The sequence below is a fragment of the Mytilus trossulus genome, chromosome 11 (genome assembly GCF_036588685.1).
Source record: "Mytilus trossulus isolate FHL-02 chromosome 11, PNRI_Mtr1.1.1.hap1, whole genome shotgun sequence".
Taxonomy (NCBI): Eukaryota; Metazoa; Mollusca; class Bivalvia; order Mytilida; family Mytilidae; genus Mytilus; species Mytilus trossulus.
Genome location: NC_086383.1, coordinates 28,380,169 through 28,397,448, shown reverse-complemented (window position 1 = coordinate 28,397,448; position 17,280 = coordinate 28,380,169). Strand labels below are relative to the sequence as shown.

Below are 17,280 nucleotides of genomic sequence, written 5' to 3'. Positions count from 1 at the left end.
TGTCCACCAATTTCAATTATTTCTGTTTTTTTCTGTAATATGTGTATTACATGGACATATTTATATTAGAATTACATTGTATTTACTATCAAATACTAATTTCAAGTGTATTATACACAGCGTTCATTGAAACATATAACACATATATTATACCTTTATATATGTTTTTATATATAAAAATGTAATACTATGTATTTACAATAACCCGTCTAGTCTTCTTAGTGCCCAAAAAACGTGAAAAATGGAGTAAACAAAAGCGATACCTCACACCAAACAATTGTGTGATTTTGTAATCTGAACAGATATGTGTTCATATAACTGATTTTTTTTTACATTTTCATAGATGAATGGTTGTGCCTATAACTGTCATTTAACATCAATTAATGCATGTTATACATCTTATGATCCAATGGTGGTATATTGTTCGCTACTAGATTGATCTGGAAATTTGCATCGTCATCATCATCCCGTACACACATTTCGTCTCTTATTTCCTACAAAGAATATCATTGAGAGTACATTCAATGCTCACTACTAAATATCTGTTGCAAATTGTTCTCGGAAAATCTTTGTTATTTAGTTTAACGTTTGAACATATTAAGCTACGTGTAACTTATACAGTTGAGAATGGAAATTAGAAATACTATATAATAGTATGTCAAAGAGACAATAACCCGACAAAACACCAGATAACAGAGGCAATTAACACAACGAGATCTTCAACTCAGCGAGAAAATCTCGCACCATGTTGTGGTCCTCAGCTGGTTCCTTAAAAAAATTGTGTTCTAGTTCAGTGAAAATATACGTCACACAAAACACATTGACTTTTAATAAATGTTCTGTCGAATACTTTAGAACATTTATTCTTTAATCAAATGAGGAAAGAAAAAAAAAACACATACAAATACCGATTCTTAAGAGAAGATAAATGTTACCTAGTATCTGATTATATGAAATAACACATGCTCACCCTTAGGTTCGAGTGTTATTTAAAGATAATTACCTCATCTATTTTGTTTCTAGTAAAACACTATATACTTCAAATATACATATTAAGGTTAAAGTGGACTCTTTGATTACAATAGCTGTGTTTACACCATTCAAACTACTCTGGGAGCAGACAAGTTTGTTCATCTTGCAACCTTTTCATTATATATAGCGTGACCTTGATATGAAACTAATTTTATAATTTAGAAATTTCACAACTTAATTGAATAAATAGTGCTGTTCACTTTTTTCTTCATTCCTGCAAAAGGGTGGCATCATGATTAAAATGTTTGTTTGAGAACTTCCCCTTGTGTTCAAATAAAGATAAACTATACCCATTGACATGGACAATGGAAAGGTAATATGTATTGGACAATAATAGTTTAAAACTAACTGAGTAGATTGTATCTGAATTACATAAAAAAGCTGACAACAATGTTAACATCTAGTTACGTTTTTAATATCTGAAGCATCAAATGTATCTGATTTTTTTTTCGGGCATTATATACTTTAAATGTTTCAAAATGCACTGTTATGTCTACACGCGCATAGTAAATTTTGAGATGCGACATTTAAGCTAAAAGATCTATTTGAACATACATTTCAGAATCCTTTCAGAAGATCGTTATTGTAGGTCTTTGTTTACGGTCATGACTGAATGTAAACGGTACAAATTTGTTTTGGCATATAACTGTCAAAACGTGATTGAAGATAGAACCGCCGGTATTTTGGTAAAAACGTCTGAACAGAAGTTAAGCTATTTAATGGAAGGCTATATATAAAAAAAAATGCAGTATTATATACCTTATTTAAAACAATAAAATATTACTTTTAATCATAGCATCGACGTGGAAATTTATTCATTTCATTCATGACAAAATTAAATGGATTATAAAAAAAGGAACGGATAAAGCAATCTGACAACATTTGTTATTCAATATCGAGTTTCACTAAATACCATTATTAGATAATACGATTACAACACAGCCCTCATAATACCAAAACGGCATGTGTCATATTGGTGATGCGTCCTGGTCATATAAATCACGTTATCTATAATTTTTTTGGACCGGTCCAATTTTTCCAAAAAAGACTGGCAATGAATCCGGAATTGCATGTAAAGATAGTTTGGAACCATTGTCTGTCTGTATTGGAAATATTGGCCCTATATTCACATTTGACGCATGAAATACATACACAGCATTCAGAACAAGTCTGTATTGGAAATATTGGCCCTATATTCACATTTGACGCATGAAATACATACACAGCATTCAGAACAAGTCTGTATTGGAAATATTGGCCCTATATTCACATTTGACGCATGAAATACATACACAGCATTCAGAACAAGTCTGTATTGAAAAGGTTGGAGTATTTAATAAAAGTTTTATGAACTGGCTGCTTCTGTTTTGAGTCTGGTATAGATTTTAGGTCAGCTGTCTCGAGGCCAATACAACAAACCTTGAATATATACCAGTGCCATTACATACACAGCCAGTTAATGACACTATAACATAACAGGTGAATACCAATTATATTACAATTAAAAATACTGTTATTGCCTTTCTTTCTTACCTGGGCGGTATCGTAAAAGTTTTCAACGTCGTTACAATCAATCTCTTCTTTTCTACTACTGTTTTGAAACACTTTGAACATTTTTGTCGTAACTATGGTCATAGCAACGACTCCACTTAAGGCTTCGATTACTGCTTGAATTACAGTTACTATGATTCCTGTAAATATAGAAATTATGATATTTTTCAGTTTCTCTTTAATGTGCAATGCTAAATGTTTATTTACTTATTTATTTGTGTTCATATTGACTAAGATAATAACACAATGTTTACTGCTGTACCTTTTTTTGACATGTATACCTTTTTTATTCACACACCATTGTCAATGTAATGAGATTTAATTCGACTGTCATAGAAGCATGAGAAGTTTGAGCTATAAAACCATGTTAAATCCCCATTTTCTACATAAAACATAGTCTGCAACAAGTTAGGAATATGACAGTTGTTGTCCTTGCTTTTGATGTGTTTGAGCTTTTGATTTTGCCATTTGATTATGAACTTCCTTTTTTGAATATTCCTCGGAGCTCAGTATTTTTGTGATTTTACTTTTTTTCTTTAATGTATAATGCTACAAATACCAGATATAAAAAAAAGTACTTTAATGTGGTAAAATTGTTTTATATGTGACAACTCTCCATCAAAGACGGGCCTCGAGGCCAATACAGCAAACCTTGAATATATACCAGTGCGAATACAGAAACAGCCAGTTAATAACACTATATTATTGGCGCTCACATCAAGATAGTTAGAAAGCCAAACAAATACAAGAAGAGCAGTGATGATAAAAATTGAACTACAGGTCCCTCTCTTATATGTGAAGTTAATGTTTTACATCATAATGTCATTTTCACGACACACCTTTTAATAAGAACATTATCTTTAACGTTAAGTTCATTTGGATAAATGATATAGAAAACTGAATGATAGGTCACCTCCATATATTACGACATTGAACAGTAGTTTTTATTTTTTTATTATTTAAGTACAAAACTAAATGTGAAAGAACATGTTAGGTTTGCAATTGGAATAAAAGATATTATGCATAGCTTGCCAACAAGGAATGATGATAAAAAAACGTAGTTCATAAAGTTAATGGTTTCCCTTCTTTGGTCACATAATTACATGTAGAACAAAGGGACATCAAATATATGGGAAGCAAGACGAGTACCACACGAAGAGCGGCATGGATACACTTACCCTTAAACATATACAATTTTGTCTATATGTCTCAAAAATATGTAAATATTCCAACATGTTAATTTACTTATACCTGCTATTAGTGATATAACATCAGCTGCGTCATCCGGCGCTTCATATGTGAGTTCTAGATAAAATAAATATTTTAAAGTTTACCCAACACATTCACTTAAACTATTTATGCTCGTTTAATTTTCATAAAAGTATTTACTTTGACCCTTTGAAAAAAAAAAAAAAAATTAACATGTTTAACTAACAAATTGATCAGAATAATTACACTATATATATAGCAGTTTGACAAACACTAATTTAGATCATTGAGAAGCTGAATATTCCCATTACAACACAACGTATTTTAAACATTAAGCTGATTTTACAGAGGTATTTCCGAGTAGCGTAAGTTAAAATGTATATCATCGACGTAAACAAATGGCTTACTTGACACACCAAAAGCATATCGATCTGTGATTATAATATAAAAAAAAATAATATTCATTTTGAATGTTTATAGTTTCTTTATCTTATCATCTGTGTATAAGAAAAAGAGAAAATATTTGTATTGTATCTCATCCATATTATTCATTCGAATGCCTGTACCAAGTCAGGAATATGACTTTTGTTGTCCAGTCGATTGATTTATTATCATTTTATTTGAACTTTTAATTTTGAAATGTCCTCGAAGTTCGGCCTTTTTTATTTTACTTTTTCTTAATGATAGTCTTGATGAATGTTCTTCATTTCTGTATTATATTTTCAGATATTATCCATTTTTTTTTTAACATTTTGCCCATTAGTATGTACTCTTTATATTTCAACATTACATTATTGTCTATTTCTTATTTAAGTCCATTTTTATTCCTACATTATATATTCTGCCCATTAGTACCTTACATTATGTAAGCCATTTTCATACCCTAATATAGTGTTATGTTTATCCTGTACACTTTGAGTTCAAAATAATGAACAAAACTATCATAAATGCACATCAGATGTCTAATGTATGTCAATTATGTTCTAATAAAAGTTTATATAGAGTCCCCAAATGCAAAAATTGTTTTTATCTGTTAATAAACACGATAAACACATTTTTTATAAACTTCAATAAAGAAATATCACTTTTAGAAATCATGTAATGATGTCATGTAAGTTGCACTCGTTTTACCAATCCAGTCTGAATAGTTAATCGTTAATAAAACTACAGATATAGAACTGGACAGTTTTTCAAATGTGTAAATTGCATTGAGACATAATTATCCAGTTTAGAATAATTATCCAGTGTTGACCTTTTTTTGTCAAAATATAATAAATTAGAGCTAAACATAAATCCTTAGTAAAATTCATACCAGATAGTGTTGATTTGTCTGTCGTTGGTTCTATTTCATCCGTTACTGTAAGGTATAAAATCATAAAAAGTGAAAAAATACATACATATTTATATCACGCTGAAAAGAAATAGACTAATCAAATACACCAAGTAACCAATAAAACTGTTCGGTTTGTCTTGTCAGACGTAGACTGAACCTGCTTTAGAAATTATTTATAACTGATCGATAACAAGTGAATAGTTGATAAAAAGGAAATTCTTAAAATTTGAGGTATTGTCTCATTCGTCAATCCTCGGTAGAATCCGCTACTCTCCTTCTAGATGAGGGTACGGAATCAGCCTAGTTGAGACGAATGGTAATGTCTGAGTCAGAATGTTTAATCGGAATTATTTTTTTCATGCTATGTTCTGTGTCACTCACATTTATATGTAAAACTTGAATATACTATAATTAAAGATGACTTATACTTATATTGAAATCAGTGTGCCGAGACGAAATGTATAGACTTATACTTTCACTGTGTAATTTAGTTTACGTGCACTTATTTGATTTTGAAGAGACTTGTTTTTCTCGAAATTCACATCTAGGGCAGAACAATTGGTATCGGTAATGTTACTGAAAAATATAACTGAACTATGTTTGTATCTTGTTTCAGGGTACATTTATATGGTCAATGTTAACATGTAAAAGACATGGAATCCATTTTCGGCTGTATCTGAACTACTTTCGGGTGATATTTGCATAGTCTGTCTGAAAGAGGGACGAAAGATACCAGAGGGACAGTCAAACTCATAAATCGAGAAAAAACTGAAAACGCCATGGCTAAAAATGAAAAAGACAGCAGAAAAACAATAGTACACATGACACAACATAGCAAACTAAAGAAAAAGCAACACGAACCCCACCAAAAACTGGGGGTGATCTCAGGTGCTGCGGAAGGGCAAACAGATCCTGCTCCACATGTGGTACCCATACTGTTGCTAATTTTACAACAAATCCGGTAAATAGTATAATTCGGTAGGTCACATTCATGGAAGGAAAGGGGAATGTAGTTACGACGTAAGAAACATATCCGATAGCATCTGTGAAACGGTTATTTCATAACAGTCAACACACTCGCGATGACGTCTGTATAATTAACGAAGTGATGATTTCAACTTCACCATTTGGAACTCTTGGTTTAAAAGCTTCCTTGTGAGCAGCAACCCTCTATCAAGGATGCTACTGGAAAGTAGCTACTTCGAAATAGAAATTTCATAATTGGAGAGCTGAAATCATCTCTTTTATCGACAAGTTTTGTTTTCAACCAACCCTCATTGTCAATTTCTAGAAATAAGTCAAGATATGAAGGCATGGAATGCATGCCCAGTTGGTAGCATCTGAATGGTAATAGATGTGATAAATAAAGTCTAATACTTACCAGGACAATTATTATAGGTACTAATGTCGATCGAACATCCTATTGTAATACACGTTACTCCGATCGAGGTATTTGATAATCCAGATGTCCATGTCTTTAAATTACATAAAGAATCATTCCCTATCTCATTGTAGCTGATATAGCTGCAAGATAAATGATTACGGGACAAAATTAATTCAACGTTGAAGATTAAGCGGCAGATGCCAATACAACGGTTATTCCGAATTCACACACTGACAAGAAACTGAAAAATTACTTGACAAAATAGACTAATCTACGAAAAAAACACAAATTATGACAAAGACAACGAAAGAACACACAATATTTTCCCACCCCAAACCAGCATTGTTATGGGACACACAGCAATGCGTAGACAACTAAAGACTGAACAATATTAACCCAATCCACATCATGATTGATATGGGACACAAATCACTACAAAGATAACTTAAAACTGAGCAACACAAGTCCACCCACGTAGGATTCATATAAGTCACAAAACACTACATATAAAACAAAAAAATTAGCAACATATGCCCACCCCAACCTGGATAAATATGGGACACAAATCACTACGGAGACAACAAATGACTGATCGAGACACATCTTCTTTTTCATAAGCCCACGATTGATATAAGATGATCCAGATGTAAACACTTTTTTGTCATTCATATAGTTAACTTTGATAAGCTTACTAGTAATGAAGTTAAGATGTTATTGGCAATCATTTCACATTTTCTTTTTTATATAATAGGTATATTACCACATAAACACTTTATTAATAGTTAGCTCATCAAATATATAATAACCACCCATTATATAAAAAAAGACGTGATATGAATGCCAATGAGACAATTCTCCACAAGAGACCAACATAACCCAGAATTTAAAAGCTAGCTGTAAAACCAGGTTTTATTTCACCATCAGGTCAGCAAGATGACAGTTCTTAAACATTCGGTTCATGTGATTAAGCTTTTGATTTTGTCATTTGATTAGGGACTTTCTGTTTTGAATTTTCCTTTGAATTCAGTATTTTTGTACTTTCTACATCATGCAATACCAGAATTGTAATTTAAAAACACTTCTTAAGGTAGTTAAGGGGTAAAGAAAAAGAAATGACAGAATTTTCTTATATTTTGCCAAAATGAAGATTTTACTATGCTTTTCTAAAAAAATGATAGAAAGTATGGGTTACCGCGCTACTTTTCAAGGTACGAGTCGTTCAAAACCAAAATTTGTTTAGATTGTTCATGAAAAAAACACATGTCTGTGCATAAAAAGAAATCTATGAGACAGAATATTGAAATAAATCATAAGAAGATAGGTTTTATAATATATTTTAAGAAAATAAAAAGAAAAAATTGTGTCATCGAACTTTTTTTCTTACTACAAGTTAAAAATAAAAATTTCCCTATAAACAAATGTATGTCCAGTATAAATTTTGTACAAAAAGAGTTATCCCCCCTTAAATGGCTTATATGCAAAAAATTCTAAAAACGCAAATATTTCGTATTTGTTCAAACATTTTTGATAATGCAATGAATTATGAAGTTTTCTTTATATAGATAAAAAGTTTTACTAATAACTTACAAATCTGTATCAAAATTTGCAGATTTGGACAAAGTACTAGACCGATTATTTACTATACAATTCAAGATGTCCGTATACCCCTGAAATACCTGAACTGTTCGACTTCATCAAATTCGTAGGCAATCATCAAGTTGCAGTACACAAACGCCAAGTTGTGTGCGAGATTTGTCTGACAACGAGTTGACATGAAGCAACAGAGGATATTTCGTCGTTGAAATAGTAAATTTCTGGGATGTATCATATGCAGTTTTGTACACAGGGTGACAATAAGAGCGATAGAAGGATATTTCAAATAAAACATTTTATATATATGTTTTATAGATAATGTTATGAACATTTATACAGATTAATTTGAATAAAATACAAAACTACTTACAACATTTCAAGACTGCTTGCTGTAGGTAGAGAATTCATTTCAATAGTTGTGATCCTATTGTAACTGAGCGATCTTTTGAATGTAAATTTAAACACCATGAAATATTTTTTGTTCGAGAAATATAAGTATAAATTCATTACATAAGTGTATCTATATTTTGAAATATCAGGAAACTAAGGTCCCAAATTCATCAGGCTATTCTCTTTTAGTTCGTTTCAATATAATAGTTCCCTGAGTGTCAAAGTCTGTATACATTCCTGACTTTCAAATGTCTAAGAAAAATCACAAACATTGCAAGCTTTTGTCGCACAGAATGTATAAATTAATTTTTTTATAGAAAAAAATAGTATTAAGGTTCAACTCCTTAAATCAATGCTTACTAAGGTGAATGTCGAGTATTTGTTTATTTGTCGTTCTGTCATATGTGTTTTCGTCTTTTAATACATCTTTACGTCTGAATGAGTGATCATGACGAAGTAGTTTATTATTCAGTCTTTAAAACCTGAATATGTCCGTTGCAGCTAAAGAAAAAAGATATCTTAGTGAGACTAACAGCTAGATTCAATCCATCATTTCTTAAAATGTCCTTTACCAAGTCAGGAATATGGCAGTTGTTATTAAATAGTTGGTTTCTGTATATGATGGCGTTTGTATTTAATACACTTTATTGTTCATGTTGTTCCTTTATATTACTCTTATTGTTGATGTGTTCCCTCTCTTTGTAACCCTGATTTGTTTTCTCTCAATCAATGTATGAGTTTTGACAGCGGTATACTGCTGTTGCATTTTTTCTAGTGATACTAATAGGGTACTTACAAGATGCGAAGATTCTTGTATTTATTAAAATAGCCTGATTTCACTGAGGAAATGTCATTGTTGTCAAAGGCACTAAAATATGAAAAAAACAGGTATAATGCAAACGCATGTGTGCCAATTTCAAACTTAATTGTCGTTAAAAATTAAGTTAAGTAATTATACATTCTTATGAAGGTATAACAATAATAAAATCACAAAAACACCAAACGCCGAGGAAAAGTTCAAAACGGAAAGTCCATAATCAAATGGCAAAATCAATAGCTCAAACGAATGAGTGATGTTTGGCACAATGACATACAATTTGGTAATTCGTTTATATATATTATGCAATATGCCTTTGAAACTTTGATCAAACACTTAGTATTCAACTTTTTTTACTATTTTTTTTATAATAACGCTTTTCGACACTTGAGTTTACATTTTTTTAACAGATTATTCTTTGGTAAGACGTTTTGATGATTTTGAAAAACATACACTGCAGCAACTGCAAGAAGATAACCATCTCACAATAGGGAAAACTTGTTTTTTTCTGTTTATTTTAATTAATTGTATACAGAAAGAATACAAAATTTCTTTATTTTCGCTCATTGTACTGATTGAGAGCTTGATTTTACGTCTTTCATTTGCTTCTGGGTGGGTTACATATGAAACAAAACCCTAGAATATACAAAAGTCAAAATTTGATAAACTTATATAAAATTGTCTGATGAATAATAGTGTATAAATGGCAAATCGTGGGTACGAAAAAGAATTTCACAGTGTTTCATCTGTATTGTTCACCACAAGATGTGCAAACAATTCAGTTTAATAAGTAAATCGGCCGATAAAGAAACACATATTTTTTTTTCTTATAGATGTTGTTTGTTTTTTTTCATTTCCCGCAATAATATATATTTTTTCAAACCAACACTGAAAAGTGTGATACGAATGAATTAAACGGAAAAACGGAACAAATATGTAGATAATAAGTTAAACCTACAATTTCTACTACAATTTTTGTTGGAAAAAGGGTTTGAAAAAATAAAACCATAACCTCACATTTCTCAGACATAACAATCAGATTTTTGAATTGAATTCCTCAACTGTAAATAAATTCATCATATATACCTGGATTGAAATTTTATATTTGCGCTAGACGCGCGTTTCGTCTACAAAAGACTCATTAGTGATGCTCGAATAGAAAAATGTTAAGAAGCACAAAGAAAGTACGAATTTATAGATCAATAACTCACATATTCTCCACATTATCTTCAAGGGCTGCGAAACTCTCCATAGTCATCTCTGATGATATCAATCCGCCATGCACACGACTAATAAAATTTGGGATTAAAAGAGTATATAAACATATATATATATATATAAGCAGCACAAACAACATTTTACCAAATACCAAAAAGAAGTGAAATAGAATATTTTAACAAAACGCATTAGACTTACAGGTCGAACAACTGATTTTCTTATTGCCAAATAAATTGATCACAAGATGTAACAAAGTAGTACATCTTTATATTCATTTAATACCAACTAGAAAACAATAAATTTTCGGCAAAAAATGGTAAACCACAAACATGAGGTGCTACAAGTTGTACGCCATGTCCGGATTTCGACAATTAATGTCTCCTTAGTGATGTTAGGGATCGAAATGTATTTGGAAGGCCAAATAATTTACCTCAATTAAGGATAGACTGTTGGATAATAATAAGTCCAAATAGGATGGACGGATTATATAAACCAGATGAAAAATAAAATACAAGCAAAATCGAAATAAAAATAAACGAGTCTAAATTGAAAACAACGTTCAAACCTACGATTGCGTTGGATAAAAACCGCAATTTTTATACGTGTGCACGCCAATCAAATTTCGTTGTAGAGGGGTATAAATACAGCACAAACAACATTTTCAAAAAGATAAAAAAAAAGTGGAAAAGTATATTTTAACAAAACGCATTTGACTAACTCGAGCAACTGATGTTTATGAAACATCGTAAAAAAAGAAACTTAGGCCAATAGTTTAAAAAATTCATTTAAATTGGTTTCACCATTTTTGAGTTATTGCTCGAAATGTAAACGACGGACGAAAGGACATACAAAAGGACAGTCATTGAGACGAGCGATCCGAAAACATTATACCATAATACACCCCGTAAACTGGCGTATAAAAATATAAAAAATAAACAGTTTGATTTTACTTTTAAAAGACAAACAGTTTATACACATTTCATATATCTAAAACAATAAATTCTTCAAATCATGGAATATACTTATATGCTGTACATTTCATTATAGAATTTTGAGAGTAATATGATCTAGCCGCATTGTTAATGAGTGCATTAATCAACATTCATGTCACACTTTTATTCATCTTATCTTATAACAACCAAACGTTAAATTGTAAGTACACGGAGTCATAATTCTGAACTTGTATTGTATTCGGAATTTGTTTTGACTGCTTATTTACAATTACCTCCAATAACCCTTATGACAATCGATCTCAATTAACCATATATGTATTATTTGTACTAGAATCGTATATAACGTATAAAGGCGATTTCATATGAAATATTCATAAAAGCAGAAAATTTATATGTTAACATTAGCCACACTTACACGTATCGGTGTAATGCCGCCATAGAGTCAGCTGCATTAAAACACAAGGACAATATCATCAAGATTGATCCACCAAATCTATGAATAGATATAAGAAGATGTAGTATGAGTGATAATGAGACAGTTCCCTATTCAGATCTCAATTTGTGTCATTTTAGTTAACGCATCATTGTAAATATAATGAAATTTGATGAGACTGTCATCAAAGTGAGAGGGTTAGCGCTATAAAACCATGTTTAATCCACCATTTTCTACATTTGAAAATGCCTGTACCAAGTCAGGAATATGACAGTTCTTGTCCATTAGTTTTTGATGTGTTGTGTGATTTGATTTTGCCATGTGATTATGGACTCTCCGAATTAATTTTCCTCTGAGTTCAGTATTTTTGTGATTTTACTTTTTTTTGTAAAGCGGTATGAATGTGGACGAGAAACATTTATGACAATTTCTCAGGTAACATAAAATGTGTCCCATCCTTTTCAGAAAGAACAATGTAACAGAAATAGGAAGATGTAGTATGAGTCCCAATGAGACATCTCTCCATTCAAGTCACAATTTGCAAAGCGGTATACATTTGGACAAGACACATTTGTTATGACAATTCTTCGAGTTTCATTAGATGATTCCCAGCCTTTTCAAGAGGAAAAGAATTACATAAATAGGAAGATGTAGTATGAGTCCCTATGAAACAACTCTCCATGCAAGACACAATTTGTAACAGTAAACTATTATAACGATTATAGGTCAAAGTACGGTCTTCAACACAGAGCCCCGACTGGCAAGCCATAACGGCCTTCTGTCTAGTGTTAAACGTTAAAACAGGAAAACCAATGGTATAATCTATAAAAGAAAAACTCGAGAAACACTTATGAAACCCATCAACAAACAACAACCATTGTACACCAGGTTCATGTCTTACTTATAACTGAAAGAGCGTTTAGCAGACTCGTTTCATTTGTGTTTGGTAGGTTGAACCTCATCTCTCAATTTTTTTTTATTGAATTTTTTATTTTTTATTTTTTTCAATAACACAGTTTTTGTTGCAGTACCCCATTAGTGTCTTAACTGTATATAATTGGCCTGTTTTTATTTCTAATTTCTTTATTTGTTTTGCCTTGTACATGTAGTCTGCAAACTTATTGTTTCATTATTCTTTACTATGTTAACCACATGAATATCATCATGTATTAATCAATCTGTATTTACTACAAATGTATAAGTAAAGGCAAGAGTAGTATACCGATGTTCAAAACTCATAAATCGATAGAAAAAAACAAATCCGGGTCACAAACCGAAACATATCAAATATAAGAGGAGAATGACGACACAACATTAAAATATAACACACACAGAAACAAACTAAGCATTAGACAACATCCGATGAGAATAACAAATATAACATCAAACTAAATACATGAATTTTAGATAGGAAAGTACCACGACACGCGTCCTAATAATGTGAATTCACACTCAAATATAAGAGGAAATAAACGACACAAAAAAAAACCCACAACGTTAAAATGTAACACCCACAGAAACGAACTATAATATAACAAAGACCATTTTACTGACTTGGTACAGGATATATTTTAAAGAAAGAAAAAAATGATGGGTTGAACCTGGTTTTGTGGCATGCCAACCCTCCCGCTTTAATGGCCATGTTCAATATAACATTAAAATAACAACACAACATTACAGGACTACAATACAAATAAACAGGAGATCATATTTGACCAAATAACACTCGAATAATAGCTAACAAAAGGCACCAGGTTTTAAATTACATACGCCATAAGTGCGTTTCGTCCACACAAGACTTACTAGACGCCCAGATACAAATTAAAAGATAAACAAAAGTTGTGCCAAAAACGGCCAGGGTTTTCTGTTTGGGACCAGAACATCCCTATTATTTAGAATAATTTATACTTTTGCAAACAGTAAATTTTATAAATGACTATATAAAAGATATACATGATAAAACTTAAGTATTAACTAATTACAGAAAACAACCGGATACATTACATAAACTGACAAAATCCAATACAAAAATAGACACACCCGAATTAGTGAAGGCCTCAACGCAAAATGACGTCACATTTAAAATTGAAAAGAAGGACAAAAAAGACGTCACATTTGAATTTGTAAAACAGCACACAAAAAATGACGTCAAATTTGAATAAATAAAACTATCTGGCAAAAATAAGATATCATTAGGATTGATTTAAGATTATAATTGTACTAAATACTGGTATTACATTTAATAACAATGAAAATTGCAATACTTATTAATAAGAACCGAAACAGTTTGAATGTTTTTATATTCGTAACACAGTTATAACCTTGATCAAGTCTGGTTGAGTACACATATCATGAACATTTGTATTGCACAATCAACATTGAATTACGTATTTTTCCTCATTCGTAAGTTTATATGCACAGTTACATGATTTGAATATTAGAAAAAACGAAATGAATATAATATTATTTATCTTTTTATTTGCATTACAAACTCAAACACACACGGAGAAACATGTATCAACCAACGAAATCATCTAAACTTACAGTTCTATATCTTTGTTCAAATTACTGGTCCATTCAATAGCCATCAATATTTTTTTGACTTCATTGTTGTTTATACACCTGGAATTAATGAACATTTTATCACTCGTTAATATTTATCTAACTTCAACTGTAAAAGGAAACATTGATACTTTTTTAGATTGACTTCAGGACAAACACTACAAAATAATGAGATCTTCATTGAATGTACTTTTATGTACTTTAATCTTTCTGAACAACAAATTGCTTATTAATCGGTACTTATATATCATTGACTTTTTAATAATTGGCTTTCTGTTTCTGATGAAGATGAATCCAGAAGATTGTTTCGACCATTTAAATTGATAAAGTGTCATTTTCATTTTGTTTTTAGCTTTAGCTTATTGCTGTTCATTTACATTTGTTGGTTTTAATTTTTCTTTCCAAGCACTAGCATCAATGAATGTAATTAATAAGAAACTTGCAGGCAATAATAGATTTCACCTATGCATTAGGTGTATAACGTAATTTTGCACTCAAGATATTTTAGGTGTAAAACCACCAAATCATGGTACGTCACATCCGGTTGTTTACGAAAACAGGTCGAAAAGAAATTTTCCCTTGAATTTGACAGTTGTAGGTAATTTATCCTACATTTTATTGCAGTATATGATTTCTGTGTCATAAACATATGTCTTGGGTATTTCAAAGCACCATTATTTTTTTCATTTGGGATTTCTATAGAATATTTTGAGGTTACATGAGTTTTATCGATGACTTTAATATTTTTGACCTGTGTTCAAAACTTCGCATTTAGAACAAAGTTTTTGGAATTTTTATAGTATTTGTTTGGTTTTAAAACTATTTTGATCTGAATGTCACTAATGAGTCTTAAGTAGACGAAACGCGTATCTGGCGTATTGAGTCATAATCCTAGTACCTTTGATAACTATTTATCGGAAAAACGACAAAACACTTACAAAAAATAAACTAAAACATCATGGGTTCCATCTGTCACGTCAAGTATTTTTGAAAAATCGAACATTTTGCCTTTAGTTAAACATGTCCTATCAAATAGAGAGACATATATGATACATAATATACATTATGATAACATGGATAAATCCATTTGATTTCTGCACGATCTATAATATTAAAAAAAGGAATCTTGTTAAGTTTGCAGAAAAAGCGATCAACTCTCAGTTTTTGTGATTCAATAATAAGCTCTAGTTCGTTTAAAATTTGATTTCTTTTTTATGTTTTAACGCCACTTTAAAGCACCGCTTTTGATGCTATTCCGTGGCGGTCAGTTTTTATTTGTGATGGAAGCCGGAGTTCCGAAAGAAAACCACAACACTTCGACAGGAATTGGATTAAGAGTCGAGTGCACTTGCACGTTCGGGATTCGAACTCACAACCTTAGTGTTGCTCGGCTAGTTCTTACAGAATGCAGAGGACGTATGTAATCTTGTACCGTAGGCATTCTTATCCATTGTAAAAGTTAAAGTTGGAACCTATTTTTATGATATCATTCTATACATTAATTGTATTGAATTTAACATTTCAGAAATACTGAAAACACAACTTACACAATTATGATGAAGAGAAATACAAAAACAACATGAAATGACGACAAAGGTAATCCATTTATGTATCATTGTCAATTTGCTAAGTTTCTTTTCTTTTCTATTCTGACTTCCGACTCGTCTTCTTTTAAACTGAGTTTGACTGGTGATTGCTATGTTGTGCTTTATTCTACATTTGCTATAGGTATAGGGAAAGAATTGAGATCTTACAATACATGTACATGTTTTAAGTTCATTTATATGTTATGCATGCTTTCACATGTTTCATTTGTTGTCTAACTATGTTTTGTCTGACAATGGAGTTGTCTGACTATGTGGTATGGGCTTTGCTCATTGTTGAAGGCCAAACATTGACCTATAGTTGTTTTATAACATTTGGTCTCTTGTGAACAGATGTCTCATTGGCAAACATACCACATCTTCTTTTTTATATGTCACTGTTCACAATTTTCTATAACGGAGCAACTAATATATATAAGAAAAGCTTACCATGTACTCGATAATTCAGGGGGAAATTCGTCTTTGGTTGTATTTTCATACGTTTCGCCACAACTAAATCGTGTTTCGTTGACGGTTATGAAGCATATTCCCATATGTTCACATACGGGTTTTTCTGAGTGTACAGATATAACCATGCCCGAAGTAAGAAATAGCAGGAATTTGATTTGACCCATAGATTCATATGACATTTTCTTTTACCGGTGAAGTGTTGCTTCTGAAACAGTAAAAAACGTGTCAATTGTGTTAAACATATTAAATTATTTTATGTATGAGTTTATAGTTGTAGGGAAAGTTTGGTGTATTTGATACCATTGCAATATTGTGTAAAGTAACGATGTAAAGAGAACAAAATACAGAATGTTTGTTTATATTGGTTTACATTCAATTCACTCGAGCAATAGAAATCACAAAACATGTACTCAACAAATGAAATGGCACATAAGCTTTTAAACATACCACGGGGACTGCAAAGTATTATTCAACGGGCTTCGTTTTGATTGAAAACTGAACATTGGTTAATATTTATTAACATAATTAACAGAACACCAAAAGTTTTACTCCAACGATATCAATTAACTTTGTGAATGTTTGTACTATACTGACCAGAAGCAAGTTTTCTAAACTAAATCATTAAACTACAATCGATATGTTAGAAAAAAAACCGTTCTCACCACCTATAGGTCATCGCACGGCATAAAACAATCAGTAACATCCACACTGCATAAACTGCTAAAAAAGGCCTCCTTAATGACAAATGTAA

At 31.1% G+C, this 17,280-nt stretch overlaps 1 protein-coding gene and 1 long non-coding RNA gene across 2 annotated transcripts; both read right to left on the bottom strand.

Moving 5' to 3' along the window:
* Nucleotides 1–369: 369 nt before the first annotated feature.
* LOC134690952 (uncharacterized) lies at nucleotides 370–5,159 on the bottom strand. The gene is made up of 4 exons (XR_010102065.1): nucleotides 5,105–5,159; nucleotides 3,835–3,888; nucleotides 2,566–2,723; nucleotides 370–494 (listed from the first exon to the last, which is right to left on the bottom strand). It is a non-coding gene; the product is annotated as an uncharacterized LOC134690952 (long non-coding RNA).
* Nucleotides 5,160–8,468: 3,309 nt separating this feature from the next.
* Nucleotides 8,469–16,654, bottom strand: LOC134689919 (uncharacterized). The gene is made up of 6 exons (XM_063549885.1): nucleotides 16,509–16,654; nucleotides 14,458–14,535; nucleotides 11,896–11,973; nucleotides 10,521–10,598; nucleotides 9,289–9,360; nucleotides 8,469–8,544 (listed from the first exon to the last, which is right to left on the bottom strand). The coding sequence occupies exons 1-6, from the start codon at nucleotides 16,652–16,654 to the stop codon at nucleotides 8,469–8,471; spliced, it is 528 nt and encodes a 175-aa protein (XP_063405955.1).
* Nucleotides 16,655–17,280: the final 626 nt, after the last annotated feature.